The 25,698-nt window shown below is 37.0% G+C and overlaps 1 protein-coding gene across 4 annotated transcripts in view; it reads left to right on the top strand.

The window, feature by feature from the left end:
• pde4ba (phosphodiesterase 4B, cAMP-specific a) overlaps positions 1–25,698 on the top strand; it is a 192,145-nt gene that overhangs the window by 142,176 nt on the left and 24,271 nt on the right. For all 4 annotated transcript variants that reach the window (XM_065264857.2, XM_065264859.2, XM_065264860.2 and 1 more), the window contains 2 exons: positions 90–160; positions 2,784–2,833. In XM_065264857.2, the coding sequence (XP_065120929.1) occupies positions 90–160; positions 2,784–2,833 (121 nt within the window). The remainder of the gene's footprint in view (positions 1–89; positions 161–2,783; positions 2,834–25,698) is intronic.

Below are 25,698 nucleotides of genomic sequence, written 5' to 3'. Positions count from 1 at the left end.
ATGGCCTAAAAACTTCACATCAGTATCGTGTTGCTTTAGAGATTCAGTTTCACCTAAACATGCCTGGTATTATTTTTCTTTTCTTCTAGGTTCTCGCAAGCCTTCGAAGTGTGAGAAACAATTTTACTGTCTTGACCAATGTTCAGTGCTCATCTAACAAGTGAGTATCGTTGATCTGGAAGTAAACTATGAAATCTTTCAAATCTAAATATATGTTATCTTGGAGACATGAAAAGGAAATTCTGAGTTTGAAACAGTTGAAGTGACTCGTCCCTCAGTTTGTATGCCAATGCATATTGCAGCAAAACAAATAGTAACATCCACTGTTAAACATTATAGATCTTAACATGAAACTTGTCTGATAGAATTGTTTACTAATCTGAATGAATTGTTCATCCAAACATGAACATTTGCTCATCATTTACTCACCCTCGTGATGTTCCAAACAATTATTACTTACTCTGCTGAATGAATACTGTACATTCTAATGTGAACTAAAAAAAATATAAAGTACTCCTCTAAAATAATAAAAGTATATAATAATGCATTATAGCATCCTACTTTAAAATAAGTTGATCCAAATATGGATTTCTTCCAAAGCCATACAATAGTTTCTGTCAGGTTCATGAGAAACATACCAATGTCTGATTTTATGTATTTTTATGACACGGCTCATTGGAATGCTTGATTCTGATTGGCCAGTTGCAACATTTGCAGGTTTGTTATTCCCAGATAACAACCGCTCAAACTAATAACACGCGGTAACCCGGATGCTGCAAATCATTTTGACAGGTACAGTTTAATATTACACAAAAATTTTATATCAATATGTCTTTTAATAACATATATGACTTTATATTTACAAATGATTTAACCAAATAGCTTGTTCGTGACATTTGAACGTCATGTCTTATCTTAAAGGAAAACACCACAGTTTTTCAATATTTTACTATGTTCTTACCTCTTAGAACAAATGTGTTAAAAACAACACACTAGTGTTGATTGTGGGACGACACACTAAATGCGTTGTCCCAGAATTCACCCATCACTGTGTTATTATTTAAACAACACATTTTGTGTTACTTTTAACACAACTTTACAAAATCAACACAAAATGACACATAATGTGTTAAAATTACACATAATGTGTTAAAAGCTTAACGCACAAAGATGTGTAAAAAATTAACACATCTTTTCTAAGAGTGTAGATGAATTAATACAGTACCTATATTTATTTAATGCATGCACTTAGTTTTTGTACAGCGTGCCGTGAATGTGTTTTAGCATTTAACTAGTGCCATTCATTCCTTAGGATCCAAACAGGGATGAATTTAGAAGCCACCAAACACTTCCATGTTTTCCATATTTAAAGACGGTTACATGAGTAGTTACAGTACACAAGTAAGTATGTTTGCACAAAATAAAACGATGCGATTTTCTAAGCGGATAAAAAAGTGCTCTTCCGCCATACAATATAGTTCTCATTTTTTATCCTCTAAAAAATAGCCACTTTTTATTTTGCGCACCCATACTTACTCGTGTAGCTACTCATGTGACAGTCTTTAAATAGGGAAAACATGGAAGTGTTTGGTGGCTTCTAAATTCATCCCTGTTTGGATCCTAAGGAATGAATGGGGCTAGGCTAAATGCTAACACATTCACAACGCGCTGTACAAAGATTAAGTGCACACATTGAATAAATATAGGTATGCATTTATTTGTCTAAGTCAAGGTAAGAACATAATAAAATATTGAAAAAACGGTGGTGTTTTCCTTTAAAACGGAGTGTAAACAGGGTTTCCTCTCAGAAGGTTTGCATTAAATATAATTTCAAATATGTATTTAATGTTCCCTACCTTACTTATGAGGTAAATAAAAATGTATTAAGCGAAATAAGTTCCTTAAGGTGTGATACTGTACAAGTCCCCCTAATTTTGTGTCAGGTCCTTTAGGTACAGAATACTTGTATGGATCACTTTAATATCCCATTTATGGTGATTTTGCATCTTTTTGCAAGCTTTTGCCCCATTCATTTAAACTGCTTCAAAAAAATGTGGAATTTATGGGTTTGAATTAAGAGAATATGAACTATGTGAACTGTTCCTTGATTGCTTTATTGACAATCCACTTTGTTATTCCTAAGACCATCCACAAGATGGCAGTCTTTTCTACCATTTGTTTTATAGACTCCACCACCAACCAACATTTTCATTTTCCACTTCACATTCCACCAGTTTCGAAGGTTTTAAAAACCTTTGCCAAAAAACTCACTCCCCTCGGCAGACAATTTCCAAAGTCTTTAAATTCCTTTTTTCCACCTGAGCGATGAGGGTAAATGAAGAAAAGATGTTTGTTCGTGGAAGAGTTACTTCCCCCAATCCAAATAACCATACATCTGCGTCAATGCCATTAAACAGCACTGTTAGGGGGTTTGTTAAGCAATTTTTTTAAACCCAGTTCGAATGAACTTCAGGGGGAAAGCAAACACACCCTGTTATATCATCATCATAATACGTCTGTATAAAGGGTGTGTCGAATTCATAAAAAAAGTTAGGGAGAAATATATTGCAAAATGCACGGGCATAAATTAATCATGTGGAAATGTTCCCTGCTTTGACATAAATCCTGTTTACGGTTATGGATGACACTATGAAAGGTTTCTCATACGTACGCACAGAATTGTTTCTCATAGCTGGGGTTTTCTGCTGTTGTGTAAATCATTTTGATCACAGAAATTTGTATTGAATGCTGAGTTAGTAATCACTGATTATTACTCCTTGTAGGAGATCCCCTGTATCCAACCAGCCCCCCATCACCAGAGTGTGCCTACCTGGTAAGTCACTTTGGATAAAAAAGCGACTGTGCCAAATACATAGGTGCAGTAAATGTAAGCATATAACTGTAACATAACAAACATTAGGTGTGTGTCTAAGTAGGCAGATTCTCATGCTTTGGCACCTTTGGGTTTTTGTGTTGTGTCTGTATATTTTTCACAATGGGGAGATTTCATGCTACGTGACTGCCCACGCGCTTGCCTTCTCATCATTCATCTCTGCTGCAGTTTCTGTTGATTGGCCCAGCAATGAAATGTTTAGTGCACACAAGCACAGTGCCCGTATTTGAGGCTGTTTTGTCTAGTTGGGCAGAATGTGTTAGGCCATAGGAAGTGGACATGGCAGATACTTGCGTCTCATGCACACCTGCGAAACACAACAACACAGCGGTTGTACTTCTGCCGAAGGTCAGTGCTTTGTATCACGGTTGGGAAAATTCCTTAAACTTCATTCTTTGGCCTTGCGGATGGTTCTCCATGCGATATGAGAGAACACGCCAGACAGAAGTGTAATCTATGCTAACTAAACTGAGCAAGGCCATTCACTGGAGTCTCTATTATACAGCCCAGACTGTTTTCTTAGAAATATCAGACAAAAACCTTGGCTGTACCTGGTGAGGTCATTTCTGATGGATAATAAGAGAGAGATGGTTCTCATTTAGTTGAGAAAGATAGAAAGAGTCTATTTTATTTTACATCTTTTTGTATAAGCAAACAATAAAGTGCATAAATAGACATGCACAAAGAAATTGCATTACTTTCACTCAAAAACCTGGGTTTTTTTCAAACCAGCGTTGGGTTAAAATGGGATGAGCCCAGGCCGTTGGGTTGTAATTTAACTTATGCTGGGTTGTTTCAACCCAAAGTGCTGGGTTATTTTTTGGTTAATTTAACCCAACGGCTGGGCTCGTCCTTTTTTTGACCGAACGCTGAGTTGAAGATAGCCCAGCATATTTATAGTGTACAGTAGTAAATGACTCCAAAAAATATCTTGTGCACATGCGACGTGGAATTGTGTTTATGTTCATGTCTTATTATTACCTCTTACTTATTCGTTGCAAAAACATGCAGTAGCAAGTCACACATTATTATGGGAATGGGGTCAAGCACAGTACATTTTGCAGGGTTTATATGTTCTTGCATAACATTACATAAAGCAATAAAATAGTGTTGTGCCATCCGGAATCGTTTTCCCATTGCCCATATCTGATAACATTCTTTAAAAACAACTTTCCTTAGTCCAAGTTTGACTTTGTATTCTGATCCAGAGATGAACCGCAAACAAAATGAGAGATGTCGCAAGCAGTGTTGCCAAGTCTTTGGCCAGTTGGATGAAAATCAGGCAGATTCACAAATAATTGGTGCATGCAAACAAATAAAAAGTGTAGAAAAAGCTACTTGGCTAAAATATGGAAAAAAATATATGTATACAATACAGTGCAAAAGTCTTAGGCCACCACCACCAGACTTGTTGTTTTAGAAGTTTTAATGTCCATCCATATTTATTTTTCAATATATTTTATTAGGATACAAACAGAAAATAGAGGAAATATGTAAAATAAGGAATACAATTTTCAGGACTAAACGTCTTCTTTAGGCATCATCTGTGTTTAGTGTGATCTTGCTTGGCACTAAACACATCTTGAGTGTTTTTGAGCAAAATTAAGTAAAAAGACTAATTTCTAAAAAAAAAAATGAAATTATGATTTAATTTTATTTGAGATCCTGCAGTTTCCTGCTATTGCTAAAGTGGAAGGGGCGTTTACCATAAAAACTTTGACACATCAGTTTACATTTGTAAACAGTTTTTAATACTATGTACACATTTCCTGTATTCTTCTGGTTGTATTCTATTAAATAGACTGAGAAACAATTATATATGAACAAGTCTAATTCTGGCATGGTGGCCTTAAACTTTTAAACAGTACTGTCTATATAAAGATAAGAAAAGTGGTTATAGACTGGCATTAGAAGCTAGTTTGGCCTGTATAGTTTGGTTTGTTGGCTGTATTTAGGATGCTGCTTTCACAGCAAAATCAATGTAGCTTCAAGGAGGATGGAAAAATCAAATAGAGTAGAAGAGTGGAAACAGAATAGCAAGCTGTGTTCCAAATCTAATGTCTGTAGGAAAAAATATAAAGGGGATGGGAGCTCCACCATGAGTAGATCAAATACTTAAGACAGATCATACTGCATTATTGGTGGCCTTGCAGGAAAAGACCTACAGCTAAGTGGCATTATACTGAAACGGAGAGCATGAGAATGAAGTCAGTATGAGTTCCTGTCAGGTGCACTGGGTTGTAATTGACGTCAGTCAGCCTGCATGTGGCTTTGTTGACTTCCTCTTAAGCCAGGTGGACTCAGATTTACTTCCTGAATAACTTCAGCCTTGATGAGTCTTCGCGTGTCTGATGCATGCTATCATGCTTACAGTGGAGTGCAACATCACATCACACTTACTCAACTTTTAGTAAGTGGTTAGTATTGTTATTTTGTTGGACAGTAGTCATGCACTGGTTTAGATAATAAATGCTGTGTGAGTGTAACAACAGTATGTACAGTGTTGCTATATGTACTTTGCATGGTGTTTTTGTAACTCAAATGGCTGAGCACGGTACTAATAACCCCACATTGGTTTGATTCCAAAAGAGCACACAAACTGATAAAAATGTATACTGTAAGTCAATTTGATTTAAAAAGCTGTCTAAAACCTGTAAATCTAATGGGGTCTGCACACCAAAAGCTGAAGTGATTATGCGCATTACATTACTCATCGTAGATTACTCGCGGGATCACTTGTTTGTTGCACCACTAGCGCAAATAAAAACTTTTCTTCATTTCTGATACCGGATGTGCCAATAAAATGTTTTGGCTTGTCCGACAATGCATCATGTGAACTTCCCATTCGTGTCAAAATGTAAAAAAATCTTTTTTTATGAAAAAAAATCTAAAATAGGTGTAAACATTTTTTAACTTTAACTATTTCGCCTCAATGGCGTCACCCAATTCATATCATTCATGTCGCCTGCTGCAAATTTGCAATAACTTTGCATGTAATCTATTTGTGCAAATAGTTAAATTAGCATTTGGTGAGCACACACCACAAAACACAACTAAAATGTACAATTAGATTAATATCGACCATTTGACTGCACATTATTACCCAGCAAGCAATAGCCATCATTTCACTATCTAGGTTAACTAAAGACCCAGTATAGTCCGTCAATGAGTAACCCACTTCCAGCCAAAATAATCTTGAATTTGGTTACATGTTTTTGACAAAATAACTTGCAAGATGAATTTCTATTCAGTGATTACAAGGTGTTTGGTTTCATTTATTATTTTTTATTATATTTATTTTTGGGCTACAGTTAGATGTCTATTCAATTTTCAGTGTGCCTAAATTTTTACTTGTTTTAGCCTGGACGTCTGGGCTGTGTTAGGATGGCTATTAGATATATTTAAACGCAAAATTCCTTGCTGGGACTTTTGTTACACAGCTGTTTGCATTGTAAAAAAAATAAGATATTAAAGGATAAGTCAATTTTTTTTTAAATCAGATAATTTACTCACCACCATGTCAACCAAAATGTTGATGTCTTTCTTTGTTCAGTCGAAAAGAAATTATGTTTTTTGAGGAAAACATTCCAGAATTTTTCTCACTTTAATGGACTTTAATGGACCCCAACACGTAACAGTTTTAATGCAGTTTAAAATTTCAGTTTCAACGGAGTTGAAGGACTCTAAGCGATCTCAAATGAGTCTATCTTGTCTATCTTCAGTCCTGTGATGCGCCAGCGCGACCTCACGTAATACGTCATCACGTCAAGAGGTCACGGATGACGAATGCAAAACTTCGCCCCAGTGTTTACAAGTGTGGAGAAAGAGGACCGTTCCGACGTTGTTGTACTGTATGTGGAATGATACTAATTAATGTCTTTGTGTGAGTTTATTGTTTAAAATGGTCCGCAAATGTGCGTTTCATATATGTAACACGTGACCTCCCTACGTCACTACACAATTACGTGAGGTCGCGCTGGCGGGTCACATGAACGGAGGAAGATGAGAAGTTGTGGTTTAAAAGTGCATATTTTATATTTTTCTTGTCAAAAATGACAATCGTTTCGCTAGATAAGACCCTTATGCCTCGTTTGGGATTGTTTAGAGTCCTTTGAAACTGCATTAAAACTGTTAAGTTTTGGGGTCCATTAAAGTCCATTAAAATGAAAAAAATCCTGGAATGTTTTCCTCAAACAACATAATTTCTTCTTGACTGAACAAGGAAATACATCAACATTTTGGACGACATGGTGGTGAGTAAATTATCTGGATTTTTTAAATGATCTGTAATCCTTTAACACTTAACAGCAGGCAACAAAACAATATTTCGCTTATCACTCTTTATAAAAAAGTGTCTACATGCGCTTGAAAATCATTGATAGTCTCCTCAAGATATTGTCACTCAAGACCATTCAATAAAAGCAAGACCAGTGATGTAACGATTGAGACAATGAGAGCGAACCACTGACTTGCTGCCTGCTCCTAAACTGCATCCTGTGTGTCATACAAACAGGGTTATTGGGCAGGATGGAAAGCGCAGATTTTTCCTGTTTTTCCCATACGGCTGGAATCCTCCGGAACTCTGAAGGTGTTTTTCAGTGTGTGAATGTTAATTTCTCGCACACACGGGTCGTGAGATGAACTTGTCTGTGGCTTAATGACCGAATGGGAAAAATAGGATGTAGACAGACAAATACCATTGTCTTCTCTATCAACACATAATGATACACACACACTCGCTTATAACGTCTGGGTGTATTGATGTCACGGGATCAGGTACCTCTACTGCGCTACAGTGACCCAAAATATGCAGATACTTGAGTTTGCGTAAAATGTGTATGTTTTATTGCATAAAAATAAAAGCAGGTTGCATGTGTATGAAAAAACGAAAGTAGTCCTGACATCTTCCACTAGTGTTGTTATATGTTACAAAGGCATTCTTGCATTTTTAAGTTGTATACAGTACAGTCAAAAGAGAGTAGATATAAGATCAAAATGTATATAGTCCATTCATTTGTGACCATTACAGCACCTTTTGTCTGTTATTATGGTGTATGAGGAATTTGTTGTGGTGGCCAGAGGTGAGCATAGTTTCCGTAACTCTGTCTCTTGCAATAGGAATTTTTTCATTCTTCCTGTAAGAGCCGGAAAATCACAGGTAACTTCCTGCATTTTTCATAATAAGACGCAGGCAACTTAACAACTCCAACCGCTGATCTGAGGTCAGGATGAGATAGGAAGGCGTTTTGGTTCTTGAGAACAGATTGTAGGGCAACATCTCAAGTATTTACAGAGAAGATTAGATCTAAAGTTGGGTTTATTACCTGTGAGGAGATATGCTTTTGAGAAACATACAATGGCAGTGTTTGTTTGACTGAAGTTTACATTATGTGATTTTATCGCATTTCATCTCTGACGTCTCTGTGCGCACGTGTGCCTTTTTAAATAAAGCATCAACAATGATAGTACGTGCTAGTTTGCATCGAACCACTTTAAGCAGAAACACTAGAGGATTGTCTCTACCCTTTTTTGTATAAGAATCAGTATCCCATTGACTTTGGTCTGTACTTTGGTACTTATGTGTTTTTGTTCTCTCTTCTTCTTGGATCTTAGAATGGCACCGTTGTTTTTATTCTCAAGGCCTTTCTGATAAAACATTTACATTTAGAGTCTAAACTGAATTTGTATCAAAGCTGTAGTTTTGGTTTGAACATTGAGGGGGTTGAAGTATCAACTGTAACATACGTTTCCATACATAACCATTGTGTAAATATGGGGGGTGCAGTTGCTACTTCTGATTATTAAGGGGTTACCTCCCATCCCCCTGGAAACTAAACTATTGATTTTTATACTTAGTATGCAAACTAGGGCTGGGATGATAGATGTGCGATTCTGCTTGCTATGCTTCTTAATGAATTACGATGAAATGCCGCTACATTCAAAAGCCAGAGGGCGCTGTCATGCAGAAACTCTATAGGCGTGGCAGAAGAAGTACTATTTACACCATAGACTGTAAAAAATAGATGGACGACGCAACAGCGCTTCCTTCCATTGTAATGAACTGAACGTAAAATGTACGACGATGGGCGCTGACAGGTTACGCAAAAACGTCAGTTAGGAGCCTGGGCATGCACAGAAGGAATCGTTTCTGTAGCCGCGTTATCAAATTTTCACACAAACACTCGCGCGCCCAATTTAACCATGCCCATTGAACGTCTCATTTGACAGGCTTGCTTAAATAAGGTTAGTTCAATACAACCCATTTTGTTTGGTGTGAAATATCACAGAAATCGAAAATGAATAGTTGGTTATATCTTCAATCTTCCCTCGAAGCTCCGAGAGTCGACTCAGAGAAGCTGTCAATCACAAATGTCAATAATAACGACACGGCCAGCCGTGTTGGGGAAACACATTACAAGTAACGCACATTACGTAATAATATTTCTTTTCTGAAGTAACGAATAAAGTAACGCATTACTTTATAAATGTACACATTAATATTTCAGTTACTTTTTAAAAAAATTAATGCGAGTTACTTTTCAGTTTAATTAAAGGTGCAGTGTGTAAATTTTAGCGGCATCTAGTGGTGAGGTTGCAAATCGCAACCAACTGCTCAGTCCACTGCTCACCTCTTGCTTGAAAACACTCAGAGATGCTACACTAGCCACCACTGGACAAACATGTCATCATCGGAAACAACTAAGTAAAAAAAGTTTGTCCGTTAAGGGCTTTTGTAGAAACATGGCGGCACAAAATGGCGACTTCCATGTAAGGGGACCCTCAGCGTATGTAAATAAAAACGTCTCATTCTAAGGTAATAAACACATAACGGTTCATTTTGAAAGGTCTTCATACACTCCTGATAATATAGTTTTGTATATTATGTTGCATTTCTGTCAAGATATCCTTCTAAAAATTACACACTGCACCTTTAATTCAGTTTAAAAATAAAATAATGTACTGAATTATACTAAACATATTAACGTAGAATTACGCACTCTGTGCGTCTGAGCAGGAACAGTTTGAAGCGAAACGTAGATGGCAGGCCAGAGCTTGACATTTTTGCGATAAAAAAACCACCTGCAAGGTCTGAAAGAGATCAAGCCTCAGCCAAGTAAGAAAAAGTAACGCAAAAGTTACGTAAAAGTAACATAACCATACTTTCCATGGAAAGTAACAAAGTAATGCAATTAGTTACTTTTTTGGGGAGTAACTTAATATTGTAATGCATTACTTTTAAAAGTAACTTTACCCAACAATGACGGACAGTTTCTATAGCATCAAATTACTAGCTAAAATGAAACTACTACCTTAACCTAAAAAGGATCACTGTGCCGTACACGCCACACCCCCTCCCTTGCACGTGAGGCTGCATAAATGTCATTGTAACTTTGAAGCATTAAATCTTCAAAATATAGGATCATGCGGCACATCATCTGAAAGCTTAGACTCTTGGGATTCCATTAAGTGCACACACAAAGCATAATATGATTTAAAGCAGTCATAAAACTGTAATCTAGTTGTTAGTTACCTGAACCGGGCGGCGCAGATTTAGGATATTTACTTACCTTCAAAATCTTCCTTTTATCCGCTTTGGTGAAATTGTCCAAAACAAATTGTTCATAAATCCCCAAAAGTCCAAGGAAATGGAATATCCAAGCCTTTTAATTCAAAACGATTTGTTTGCCTCACAATCTTGACGTTTCTGACCGATATAAATACCATATATGAATTATTATATACAATTAGTAATTGTGGAATTTCAGCTGTTCTATAAGAGCATACAGGACCAAAATCATCTTTCGGAAAATTTTATTGGAAGTGTAATTAGTTTTTATTTTGAACCGAGTCCTGTTCGTTTGCATGGAGGGGGCAGGGTTTATGACTTGTACTGCATATCCAATTTAGACGCAGTTCCACGAAATGCCTATAAGCATATTTATATGGCTTTATTATTTTCGTGATAATAAACAATATTCACAATGATTATGTTTGACAAGTGTTGCTTTTTCAAATGCATGTTATAAACGATTCAAACTCACAGTTATTTTAGATTGATAAGGATTTCTCACTGATCAAAAAGCCATAATACATATAAAAGCTGTGCATAATATCCCCTTTGCGATTCTGAATCGATATCAGACAGGCATTATTAGTATGAATCTCGATTAATCGTCCCAGCCCTAATGCACACTATAAAAACATACAGTATAGAGTTAATAAAATCAACTTGTCAGCATGTTAATGCCGGTAAATGTTTTTTGCTGCTCTATGCCAGGCATCATGCCAGGCATCATGCCAACTTAAATATATGATCAAGATGTGCAATTGATCTTTGATAGACTGGCCTAAATATTAACACACGCAGTGGCAATTTCCCGGACAGTGATTAGCTTAAGCCAGGACTAGGCCTTAGTTTAATTAGTAAATAAAACACGTTTTAACATACATGCCTAAAAAGATTACTTGTGTGCATTATGAGGCAAAACAAAGATCACTAATGTATTTTAAGATATGTCAGTGCAAGTTGTTTTCAGTTTGGACAGCTCTTACATTTATTTTAGTCTAGGACTAGTCTAATCCCTGTCCGGGAAACGGCCCCACAAGGTTTGGTTACTGTTAAATCTTTAAACTGTACAGTAAATATATCATAAGTGTGGGGGATGAGCATACACGATGAGCAGTAACAACAAGAAAACTGCTGCCCGTGGCACGTAGACGAGGCCACATAACTGACAGATATAGTGTGTTCACAGAGAAGGTCAGTGCAGTGCACCCTGTCCCGAATACTTACGGTCTTATCAGCTGACTGGCCCATATGCGGGATATCTCTGGCTGGCTTTCCTCACCTGGGTAAAAGACGAGCTTGTTTTAAAACATTTGAGTGATATAAAATGATTTTTCTCATATAGGGGTGGTTTCCCGGACAGAAATTAGTTTAAGCCAGGACTAGGCCTTAGTTTTATTAGGAAATATAACTAGTTTTAACAAACATGCGGCATGCCTTACTAAAACATTACTTGTGTGCATTTTGAGGCAAAACAAATGGCACAGATGTATTTTAAGATATGTCAGTGCCAGTTGTTTTCATGTTGGACAGCTCTTAAATTTATTTTAGTCTAGGACTAGTCAAATCCCAGTCCAGGAAACCGCCCCATAGAGTTATTTGAAAAAGAAAAAAATACATTCTTTAAAGAATTAAAAGAAAACTAAACAAATTACTTATCTCACTAAATTGTGTTAGGTATACGTAAAAGATAATATAAAGGTATTGATAAACAATCTAGATAACATGTGACCATGCCTGTGAAATGCAGTTTCATAATCTAACTCTTAGATTAGGTGCATTAAAGTATGATTGCACTTTTATTTATTACTTTTTGAGTAACATAAGGTTGTATTTTCATGTATATTTTCATTTCATGTTCATATGCCCAGCAATAGGTTAAAACAAGCCAGCATTTTGTGTTGAAACCCAGCATAGGTTAAATTACAACCTAGCCTACATTTTATGTAATAAACAGCAGATCACAAACACACATAAAAAAAGATTTTAGCTGTGTTTTTACAGACTACACAATTTTAAATATAGTTTAAGTTTAGGTATTTTTACTTAAAGTATAGGACTTTCACGTTTCTGGAATATCTTTGATTTATTTTAAATTTAATTATACATTTATGTACAGTACTGTGCAAAAGTCTAAGGCCACCTTACCTTACCAGCTTTGTTGTTTTAGCAAAGCTTTAATGTCCATCCATATTTATTTTTCAATCTTTTTATAAGATACAAACAGAAAATACAGGAAATATGTACACAAAATTAAAAACAAAACAATTTTCAGAACTAAATGTCTTCTTCAGGCATCAGACAGTATTTACTGTGACCTCTCTTGGCACGAAACACATCTTGAGCTTTTTTTGAGGAAACTGAAGTCCTGAAGTCATTCTATTAGAATTAGAAATTAGGATTTAATTTCATTTAGGTTTAAGAGATCCTATTGCTCAACTGGGAGGGGAGTTTACCCCTAAATACTTGACACTTCAGCTTATACTTTTATACTGTTTTTAATACTACATACACATTTCCTGTATTTTCTGGTTGTATTTTAATAAAGAGACTGGGAAATAATGATATATGGTCACTATACAATTGCAAAAACAACACATCTAATGGTAGCATCGTGGCCTAAGACTTTTGCACAGTACTGTACTTGGCAAACGCTTTTATCTGATGCATATCAAAGTATAAATTTTATCAGTACAGATATGCATGTTCCATGGAAACAAGCCCATGACCTTGCGCTTCAAGTTTTACTTCAAATGTTCCCCTATCTGTTATAACCCACCAAAAAATATGACATTTCTGAATCCAGGGATTTCCCATCATCCAGATACACCCAAACACGCTGCCGGGAAACACTGGTCAAGGGCACCTTGACCAGCGAGCAATTTATTTTAATCTGAAAAGACACCAGTCTGCGGATCAGCCTAAAAGAGCCAGTACCAAACAAGGTTGCCATGGCGATAGCTTCCTGCCATTGCTCTGTTATCTTCTCTATGGGCTGAATTTAGTGGCATTTCCAGTCATAGGACTAGTCAGTGTGCACACTTATAGTCAGTCTGTGTTTTTTGTGCGAGACACGCTGAACAGTCATACATATGTCCAGTAACTATCCACTTCCTTTGCCCGAGAGGAAATTCTTTCTTTTCCGTCTTTTTGCTCTCATCTCTAACTTTCAGTAAGGATCGTCTAGATTTATATTTAGGTTCATTCTCTGTCGAACTGTCTCCATTTCGGTCCCCATTTGATTAAGTTATGGCTGTTGTTGCTCCCCATTCTTTCGATTTGGGTATTTTGAGAAATGGAGAAGGATTGAAAGATGTAAAACGGTGACCAAAACTAGCACACTGGCTGAGAGGTCACCAACAGTCGGTCATTGAACTATTGGTCCCTTAGGCTTTCCTGACTCTTAACATCATTGGTGGGATGCACATTAAAAATTGGATGACATCAAAACTTCTTGCTAAACATAGGAAAGTGTTTGTATATAAATTGCATTAGTGCATAATGTGTCATATCATAAAGATACCCAATAGATGAATCAAATCACGCGTGATCCAGTCTTGTTGCATCACGTTGTGTGTGTATGTTTTTTCATGCATATAGTCATTTGTTGAGTCACTGCATGCGCACACATCACAGTCACCCTATGTCGTTGCGCAATGACAACCATCTTTTAGATCTTTTAGTCATTTAGGACTACTAGTTATTTTCTCAGCACAAACAAAGCTTAAAATTTGCAGAGAAAGAAATGCCCTTTTGTCTTATGCCCTCTGGGTAAAACCTTGAAGTTCACGTTCCAGCTTCCCTGCATCTCGTGAGCTCTGCATACAAAAGTTATTAAATGCCTGTTTAAGTCTTTCACGTGCCACATGTCTAATTTTGACCTGCTTTGATCCACCATGCTTGCGTCAATAACGCAATTTAATTTTGTGAGACTTTCAATAAAGTAGAAAAGATCCAAGCGAGGCTCATCTAAATCTGATTTTTGCGTCAGAGCTTGAGGAATGGCTTGCTTGTTTGGGCTTAATGGTTTCGAATGGGATTGACAGGCGGTGAAATCTGATCTAACACGAAAATGTTGCGGGCAGCTTTCCCTCTGAAGTTATTCCTTTGGCGGAGGTTTAGTTGGCAAAGCGCTAATGATGTTAGAGTTAACGGCTTTAGCTCCAACAAAGCACTTAAATTCCCCATCTGGTATTATCTGGCACGGGTGTTTTTGAGGTTGTTTTCACTGGAAGTCACAGTGGTGCTCTTTATAGTGGTTCACCCAAGGGAGCGACGGTCTGCGTCAGTGTCCTCGTCACGGCTTTAGGGGTCATGCCTCAGAACGGCACGAGAGGTGATGTCTCGGGTGTAAGACTGCAGGTTTAGCTCGCACGTGGCTGGAAAAATTTTGGAAGAAATGAAAAGGAAGTTCGGAAACTGAAAGACCGCAAATGTTTCTGTGGGCTTTCCCTCCATGGAGAGCACGGACATAAATATTTTCCTTATATGAAATTAATAATGGTTTATGATGCACTGTAAAAAATCCTTGTTGCAGTTGAATGACTAGTTAGAAGTTGCTATAAATTATAAAAATAAAGTAAGAACTTTTTCGCTTCCGATACCAGAATTTAGAATATCAGCCGATATCGATACCTGTCCGTTACTACTGTAATTAAATGTGTATAGTGCTTTCTGCTACATCTAGTATAATTTTAAATGTAAAAATAAATCATTTAAAATTATTTACAAGTTACAGAAAACATTAGTAATTATTAATCATGGCAGTGTTTAGGACAACATATAATAGGTATGTTTGATTAGTTAAGTATGCAAAATATATTTTCCTTAATTGCGTCATAGTAAAAAAGCTTTAATGTGCAGATGGTTATTTTTGAAATGATGCGCTTGACCGGACTTTTTATGCACATTCCGGGTGCAGAATTGAATTGAATTGAAAAGTTCATAACTGTTAAAACACAAAGAGAGATGCGCTAGGACAGGTGCTCCTCACATAGTGAATTGCATCCAAGGCTTACTGAGACTTCATAAAATCAGATCTTTAAAATAGCCTACAGTTATTTTGTGTGTGCGTGTGTGAATAACGCGTTTCTTCCGTCCGCTTCACCCCAGTGCATTAACACAGTCGAGTTGCGAGTAAGTTACAGTGTTTCTGTGATCTTAAATATCTTTAAATGTGTGTTTCTTCCTTCACATGAAGCTATTGAGTCTATTAAAATACTTTAAATATAGTGCATAAAACAATTATGGTGCTTTTATAATACTTTGTCCTTTTAATAGCTTGTCAGTAACAACCACGGCTAATGTACAGTATCAGAATTGGATCGGTCATGTTGCCGGTCCTCAATCCAATGTCCGATCAACCCAAAATCCTGGATGGGCCCCCGATACCTCGCTAGTCAAGAAAGTTGAAATTCAAGTTGTTAAAACTTGAAAAGTTAAGTGCATCAAGGATTTTTTTTACAATACAGGTGCTATGCAAAGATTCGAACATTAATTTTTAGCTTCCAAACTGATTTTTGTGAAAAAATTAATACAATCTACTGCAGCGTTGAATTGAACCAATCCTAAAGTTCATGCTAAATTCTGTTTTCATCAAGAACTAAAAAATGTATATGCTGTTATTCAATAGTGTATATTGTTATTTGTGTTGGTTCAAGTAAAACACATTTCGTTTTATAAATATGTAATGTACACTGTCAAAATTTTGCTGCCACTGGGGCAGTGCCCTTCAAAATGGTCTTACCATTTAGGTACAGATATGTAGAAATTTGATACTATGTGTACTAAAATGCACTCTTTGGTACCGATATTTACCTCCAATGTCCTATTAGGAAGTATAAGGATGTACATTTTGGGCCTTTTTACACCTGGTCACTTCATGTGTTTTATCTGATCGGATAGCTGTCTGATTTGTTAAAACTGTTCCATTTACATTTGGCCACATAAATGCGTCTTGGCAAAACGGATGAATCCGATCTTCTACTCCCACGCAAATGCAAATATACTATTCATTACTTTACCCTAAAAAAAACTTAAGATGACGTTTATGCAACAAAAGGCAGCACTTACTGTATGTTGTACTGTATGCTAGGCTGAGGATGTGCGCCTCCTTGCTCGGCATGAACTGGAGCATGCAGTACAGAGCAGGAGAGTGACAGGTCCATGACGGGGAAAAGCTTTCACAAAACTCTATCTCAAAGTTTTATTTCTTTGTTTAATATCATTCGAATTTGTCATTGGACTCTTTTAATGGTTCTAGAAAGCTTTTTACCCGCTGCCGTCACTCCATAAAGCAATAAGCGTGTCGTCTTTGTTTGTTTGCCTCTTTGCCTGATAACTTCCAGGTGACGTGTTTTCGTTTGGGAGGACTTATGCGCTGGCGTATGTGGTTTCATCAACCAGATGTATTTACACTTGTCCAGTTTCGTCTGAAATGCGTCCTGGACCACCTCCTGAAGTGGTTGGAGCGATCGGATTTTAAATCCGTTTAAAAACATTTCTGAGGGCATTTACACCTGGTCTTTTTGCGATCAGATAGTTATCCGATCAGAGGAAACACATGAAGTGAAAACCCCTTTAAAAGCGTACTGCCCCATTGACAGCTAGGGGCCATTTCTTTTCCTATTTTTCTGTCAGTGTACACCCATGCTCTCTCTACCCCTGGTAAATCTACAATTCTTTAAATTCTTCTTTCCATACATCATTGATTTACTAGCTACATGAATGAATTTCAAGTCAAAGAACGCTTGAAGGAAAAATATCTTCATGAGAGACGAGAAGAATGTGAAACTCCAAACAATGAGCTTTCTATCTGAACGTGTCCACTTGCTGCAGGAAAGACTCTAATTGGACATTTAGGATTATAACAGGAAGTATCACAGACTTTTCCTGTTGTTTTACACATTCAAAACCACTTTTTTAGGTTTGTTGTTTTGCATTCACATGAAATGATGCAGGACATCAATCTAGAAGAAAATGCATCACTCAGTACAGCAGCATAATGCTTACATGATTTTTTTATACAGTAGCTACAGCATGCCATAGTTTGTATATATTAATGTATATATCTACCAAAATCCTTGGGCCATATTTGTTTCCGTTTGAGAAGGACATTTTTGACGTGCAGAGACTTTGCAAGTCAAACCACTGTTTTAAAACAACCCGGTACCTATGGTCAAATCATTTCCATTCATCATCTACCTCAGACTCGGTTACCGTAGCGACGACCGTAGCAGCGGCCCACCCAAACCGTCAGGGTCTGGCAATGAAGTGGGAAATCGTCAACAGAAAGGAATCTTTTGAGGCTTAAAGAACACGATGGTTCAGTTATATTTAAGAAAGCACATCCGTACCCAGTGAAAACCTTTTGCAGTTGTACAGGCCACGATAGCAGCTGCCTGCAAGTCTGGTGCTGTTTATCTCAGGCCTTTGTGTGCAGGGCTTGCGTACGTCTACGTGACCGTTTCTGCGTTTGTCTTCGGCGTTTGACCAGTAGCCGACTTAACTGATGTGTGCGAGTGTTTGCATGTGAAATGTGTACATGTCATCGGGACCTGACTGCCTGACTGATGTCTAGTGTGCATGTGTTGACTCTGTGTGTGAAAGTGCGGAATGCCACACTCTCTTCCCAAAGCCCCTGGTCCACTGCTGTGTGCCAAACTGGCTTTAGATCTCAGCCCAGAACTGTGTTTATACACACAAGACCCCTAGAGACGGCGTGACATCATCAATAATATTTTCAAACATTTCTGGTTTCCAGCTAGGGGTGTCTTTTTGCATGAAGCTATAATTTTACTATGAAAAAAAACACGATGCACGTCTACATAATGCGAAGGAATTGCCTGAAGGCATTAGAAAATATCATAAAAGATTTTATGATTTTACTTCCTTCCTAGAATACAAACGGGTGTGAGTCAACTTTCTGAATGCTTATTATGACGTTGTACAGTAGGTGAACGGACAGGTTTGAATTTCATTAAAGCTTTTTACGATGCCAACATATTTTAAAGGGTTTGGATGTTGGTTGAAGTTGCGCTGTGCAACAATTAAACCGTGCAAAATTTGCCACATATCCAACAGTTAAACAGGCACTTGATTGTTAAAAACATCAGGATTCTCTCTAACCTCTTATAGTCACCTCAGACTCTTCCAATATGTAATAGCAATGGCATACACCGTAAGACCAAGCTTCCTACAGGTGTTTAAAAATGCTTTTTTAAATGTTAAGCTTAAAGCACTAGTACCATGACCCCAAATTGTTTGAATAACCTTTATGAAAGGCTAAAGGGCGATTTATAGTCGTGCGTAGGTCCTACGGCGTAGCAGCGACGGCGTAGGTTCCGCGTCGGTTTTCATTTATACTTGTGCGTCGCCGTCCGCGTCGACGTGCAAACACACGCGAAACCGCTGGTTGGCAGTAATCACGCGTGTAACCACAGAAGCAGCAGAAGTCGTCACAGAAGAAGAAGCTAAGCAAGTTAACCCACAAACGAAGAAAAAATAGCAACTTGTTGTGTATAATTTGAGAAGACCAGCAATGATGGTAGTAAATAAACAGCGACTTATGTTTCAGTTTGAGTTAAATCACTCCTCAACTTGGCTCATCTTTGTTTTCACCGTCTCAAACGGAAATACCTATGACGCAGTTTTTTTACCTGACGGGAGGGGTTCTGGTGGACCAATCACAGCGCTTACGGTCCGCGTAGAGCCGACGCGCTGTTAGAAATTTTGTGGGGGGCCCGTCAGGCTACGCAGAGCTACGCACTGGCTACGGATAGCCTACGCCGTAGCTACGCCGTAGGACCTACGCACGACTATAAATCGCCCTTAACAGTGGTATAGTGAGACATGCAGCCCCTTGTATTGTTTAGCTGTTTTACTGATATATTACAATAGCATCACAAACCTTCTGCCTCCTTGGGGAATATTGCATAACAGACCACATTCATTTATTTTCCCATGAAAAGTCTTCTGCTTATTTTCCAGGGAAATGTGCAAGATCTCTAAGCTTCTCAAGTATATGTATCTTTATGTAATATATGTTTCTGCCAATCTCATGTTAATCTTGAGTACCTATAGAGTAGTATTGCATCCTTCATATCTCCAAATAATCTTTACTTCTGATCAGATTTTCACGAAATTCAGCTTTAACAAACACACTCCGCTGCTACCCTGGATAAACAAACTATATCCATTGTTTCCATATTGCTGGGAAGCTGAACAAGCGTAAATTTCCCTCACAAACAAAAACACACTTCTCTGGTGATGTTGATTTCGTGTCACCTCTTGGTTGGTGTGTGTGTGTGCGCTATCCCGGTTGAAGTGCCCATATAAGGACTTCCACTGTACTTACAGCACTAATCTTGCCCATAAAAGGAATAAAGCAAGATTGTTACGCATGAATCTCTCATTTTTGAGAAAAAAACTTCCGGAAACTTGTACGAACCGGGGCCATCCAAATACCCCATCATTTGCCGAACTGCTTTTTTGACACTTATTTGCCTATGTTTAGCATTGGGAACCCAACTATTAAAGGTGCTGTAGAATGGAAAACTATATTTACCTAGGCATAGATTAATAAAAAAAAGTTCTGTACATGGTAATGCCATTTTTCATCCTCCTTATGTAAACCTTGTGCATCTGGAAAAGAGACCAATCTCAACATAACACTGACTGTGCGGTTACAATCGCGATGTAACAACATTTTAACTAATTTAATAGGTATTTAATGTTTGGGCGTACAATTCCAAAAAAAGTTGTGAATGCTGAGTTAGCACTATATGCTAGTTAATGCTATATGCTAACATTTAGACTGTCAAGTTCTACTTTTGACGTTACAGTTACGTTTTGCAGGTCCATACCAATCTGAAACGTCCATTTAAAATCTTCTGATAATTGATTGTTCCTCAAATTCTGTATCTTTGTCAGATATAGGCTCAAATGTAAGGTTTGTTTGCACAAACCCAGATGAGCTTCTCTGAGCCAATCAGAGCAGAGCTCAACATTATTATTCATGAACATTTCAAATAAGGTAATAATTATTCTGGCGACAAATCCTATGGTTGTTAATGGACATGTTAAACCCTTTCTGCATAATTTTCGCACTTAATAAAGTTACATACCTTCTACTGTATGTAGATATCAGAGAACAATGTAGCGTATTGTATAAGTGCATTCTTTGGCCCCTTTATAGAGTGTTAATAAGTCAGAATGCATGAAATAGCTTTAGAAAAAAGGATGCTGAAATATTTGACTGTAAAAACACAGAAAACGACAATGTTTTGGGCAGTAAAGGTGGAGCCCGTTATCCCATTTAGAGAAAGAGGTCTGTGTCTCCAGAAACATTCGGCTATCTTTACTTATACAGGGATGAACAGGCAGAAAGTCAAGACATTATGGGCCACAGAATCATTCAAATAAAGGCATCAAGACAGATAGGGCTGTCACAATGATTAAATAATCATCTCATCGCGATTGTTTGGCCTCATCGCAATGATTTCAGATCACCGCAATGATTGCACATCTCTTTAAAAAACACAAGGGGGAGCTGCAGCATGTGTATAAATGAGGCCGTATCAGATGCCGCTTCTTAACTGACAGTGTAACGCGAATTTTCAGTTTTTGAAAGATATATTGATTAAATAATTACTTTTAAATATGTTTTATGTGTATTTATATTTACTGCCAGAAGATTTAATTTAAATAATCACAATAATGTGTGAAAATTATTTCATGAACAAAAAAATATGAGAATTAAATGTCAAAAAAAAAAAAAAACTAAAAATGTATCGTCATAGTCGTCAAAGCCCTAAACAGGCAATCAATCGTCATGACCGTCACAATTTATTAGACAATTATCCGTTAGCCAAATTTCATAATCGTGACAGCCCTAAAGACAGATTAAGCCTTACTGTATTGATTTGGGGAAAAAATGATTTCTTTGCTAACAACTTATAATTTCTATAATGCATATGCCAAATGCATATTTAAAAAAACTGTAATTTAAAGTCGTAATTAAGAAAAAGTATCTTTAATGCACAACCATTCTTAGTACAATGTATTAAAGACATGGATATGTTCAAAATGAGTGTTATTTAATGAGAAGAACAGATGTTAGCTGAGGCCGAAACCGAAGTCTGTCTCTGGTTTTAGCATTGGCTCTGCTGTGGTGCAGTGTTAGAAAGCTGGAGCTTGCACCCTGCTAACTATTTGAGTTATGCCATTGACGTCAGCACAGCCATAAAGTAGACAAACTGCCCTTCCCCAATGAACAACCCTGCCAAATGGCCTGCATGTCTTGAAAAAAGCCTGAAGAGAAGGAGAAGGAAAGAGAGAGTGTTGATGGTTTTGTTTGGGATATTTAATCTGATTTAAATTTCTGTAGACAGCTGGGAAAAACAGTCTTCATACTGTATATTTAACAGACTCGAGATGAAATTGACATTAGCATCTAAACGTTTATTTCCTTCTCAGCATCTCAGAATGAGGAAGTCATTTACAACATGTCTGAGTCAGCTTTTTGGAAGTTGTTTATTCCATGTACATGTGTGAACTAACAGGTTAGAGCTTCATTAAAGTAAATTTTTGGCATTCATTCGGACAAAAGATCACTTTCCCGTAATCTAACGCGCTATGCCATATACCATTACCATAAAAGGATATCTGAAAAGCTGCTTGTTATTAAACATACATCAATGGTTATTCATAACAAAATGGACCATAAAACACTATAAATGTAGTTTATATGACGTACTTGCTATATTCTGTAGGAATTCATGATCATAGTAAAGTATAGTTTTGAGGATGAGTAATAGAGTGAGTCAGAACATGAAAGTATTTAAAAATAATTGTCATTAGTTTATAGACTTGATATTTTTATAATCACTGTAATGTAAAATGCTGGGTCATTTTCAACCCATAATTGGGTGCAAAATTATGAACCCTTGTTGGTTTGTAAATTAACCTACAGTATGCTGTGTTGTTTTAAACCAGACTGCCTGGTTGTTTTAATGCATTGTAAGTTCAAATATAAAAAAAACATTCTGGATTAATTTAACCCAATGGCTGGGTTTGTTCATTGTTGACCCAATTTTGGCTATTTTGGTTTGAAAATAGCCCAGCATTTTTTGGAGTGTACTGTTATCAAGCACTTGATTTGATTTATTTGTGTTCATGGTAGAGTTGCAACAACTAATAAATAAAATCTAAACAAAATCGATTATGAGAATTCCCTGTCAACAAATTTAATTATCGATTAGTTGGTCTGTGACGTCACATGCTCCCGCATCACCATCGGCTAAACATGCACACGCGACCGTTTGTTGTTCTTGTCACATGACCTGCAGTGCGCTTGCGGCATTCTAGAAAGTTGAAATGTTTTTAACTTGATGCGGTGCGGCTGCACCTGGAAAAACGAGCGTGTCAATTCCATTATGAGCGTGCATCCCACGTGCCTACATTTGAAATAACGAACTTCAGTGTGCAAAAGACACAAAATGTAAATCACCCCTACAGCGCGAGCTCACTTTTACTTCATACGGCACGAGCTGCACATTTCATATTATAATGGATTATTTATTTTGTTAATAACAAATAATCTTAATATTCATCAATTAGTTTATTTATCTTTGGCAAAATTCTCAGCACATCCCTGAATTGATATTTTGACACTTAAAGATGTTTTACTATTTAAAAGCTGCACCAACTTTTTTATTTAAGGCTTAAAATATCTAAATCAAAAAAATTATAATAGTAAAACTCTGTAGTGTGTGGCTTTTGCACTTTTAAAAGTACACTTCTACATTTGAATACCCTCATTTAGTGCCTTATTTATAAGCTACAATGCATGAAAACATCCAAATAAGTAAATATTTATATTTATCCGATTAGTTGATTAATCGCAAAATAATCGCCTGATTAATCGATTATGAAAATAATCGTTAGTTGCAGCCCTAGTTCGTGGGCACAATTTTCCAGTTTTTTTTTTTCAAGTCATTGAGCACAAATGTCTTTTTCGTGTCACTCAGCATGAATTTCTATATTATTGTGTTTTGTGTGCCCGAAAACTACTTAAAATTTCATGTCATTTTATGGATTGGTCTATCCATTTTTTTTAAACCATTGTCGCTTGGGGTTGGGGTTTGAATAGGATGTCATGTTATGTATTGGTTTCTAAAAAAAATTCTTCTGATTTTTTTAACTATTGTCGCTTGTGGTTATATCTAAAATGTAACAGAAAGTCGTTTTAACTCCAACCCCAAGCGAGAAAAAATAGGGGAAAAAATGAGAAACCAATACATAAAATGGCACAAAAAATAAAGTTGTGTTCAGGGACACGTAAAACAACATATATAAAAGTGAAAAAGACATTCGTGCTCAATGAGCTCGGGTACATAAATACATACATAAATCTAAATTTTGTGACCGTATCACAAAATGCCTGGGATTGGGTATTATCAAGCTGCAAATTGTCCAACATTAGCATTTTGATCTGCAAAGAATTTCCCTTTGATTGTCAATCAAATATTTAAAATATGCAGTGACTCAAAGTAAAATAATAATTTTAAGTAATTTAACCAAACATCTTGCTGTATTTACCAGTAGCATAGCTTTTTGCCATTGTTGCGTCATTGGAAATCACAGGTGCCTGAGTCTCAGTCAGTGATGATGTAGACATGATTATTTCCAAACTTTGGAGAGACTGATCATAAATCTTTCCATTTTGCCTGTTTTTAACACTTCCCATCCATCCTGTTTTCCCGACGAGTAAAAGGAAAGAAAAGTCTGGGTGACTAAATGGTGAGAAAGATGGATGCAGGTTTATTTTATTAGTGTGTATGGTTTGGAGCATTAAATAGTTTTTAGCTTTTAGGTGGTAATGAATCATCTCCACATAACTTCCCTGTCAACATTTATTCAACTCCTGCTCATTCATTCATATGGATCTCCTCAATGAACGGAGCTGAAGTTGCACAGGCAAAGAAATGTTGGACAAGTTTCTAAATGCAATTTGGGCTCCTAAAGAGCTCTGCTACTTTCTATACGAAAAAGAAAGCAACCAAATACCTTAACTAAAGGTCTGCTAAAGAATTAAACACAATATATGTATTTTAGAAAAACTATTTTGCGACATTCAAAAGCATTTCGTTTTTTGGGGGGGTACAGATGTGTAATTACAGCATTTGCTGGATTTCTTCTATGCTGCACTGTAAAAAATGTGCTGTAATTATGCATCTGGTTGCCAGTAACTTACTGTAAAAGATAAAGACTGAAAATGTTTCATGGTCATTTAACTTTCAGCTGCCAGTAATATTGTAATTTCTACAGAACGTTTTTACAGTGTGTTTTAGTCAGAAACAAAAAAACACACATTGCACATCATCATAGGCTCCTGACCTCACATTCCCTCTGGAATCTCCATTGGCTCTGCCAGTAATGGCAGAAGTGAAAGAATGAACAAAAAGCCAAACCTGACAAAAGTTAGAGCTAATTGGGTTATGCTGGCTTCCTAGCCTAGGGTTATGGAGTTGGAATGGGTCAGAGAGGAGGTACTGATGACAACAGCCCTATTGAGGTCTGTCAATACGCTGGACTTTGACTGCAGGGTTCAGGCCAGGTGACGGGACAAAGCCGTCCCTGTGTGTAAACTGTACGTTCACTTTAACCACCCTGGACCCGAATACACGTTTGGATGTTGTGTGGTCGCTCACCCCACATCCCCTCACTGAACTGACTATTGACTCGTGTAATGCGGCTCATCAATTCTCAGTTTTACTGAAATCGGATTTTGGAAATTTCCTAACGGCACTGGTTCGATTTAGGCAATGTGACCTCATTCGCCTTTGTATGTAAAGTGTGTACATTTTGCAACATGTGGATAGAAACTGAAGCGTGTATCAATGCATTGATGGCATAAACCCTTTGGGATGTTTGACACCCATTGTACAAATTTTATATTTACTGCATATGTATATGTCCTTTTTGAGATGTTGGTTGTTAAGATGATGGGAGTGATTGCTAAATCTGAACTTTGTATTGTTAATATATTGGATTTTTTTTCTACATTATAAGGACAAATATTAGTTTATCATCCTGGAAAGATCAATGGTGATTCAGACCATGAACAAATCGCTTTACAATGAGGAAAGGGTTTGAGGCAGGACTGGGAGTTTCAGACCACTGCTTCTTGGTTGCTGGCTTGCGTGCCATGCTGTATCCTATAATTTTTTTTCTTGGC

The sequence above is a fragment of the Paramisgurnus dabryanus genome, chromosome 7 (genome assembly GCF_030506205.2).
Source record: "Paramisgurnus dabryanus chromosome 7, PD_genome_1.1, whole genome shotgun sequence".
Classification (NCBI taxonomy): Eukaryota; Metazoa; Chordata; class Actinopteri; order Cypriniformes; family Cobitidae; genus Paramisgurnus; species Paramisgurnus dabryanus.
Note: the sequence above shows the minus strand (reverse complement) of the source record. Positions and strands in the feature narration are given on the sequence as shown.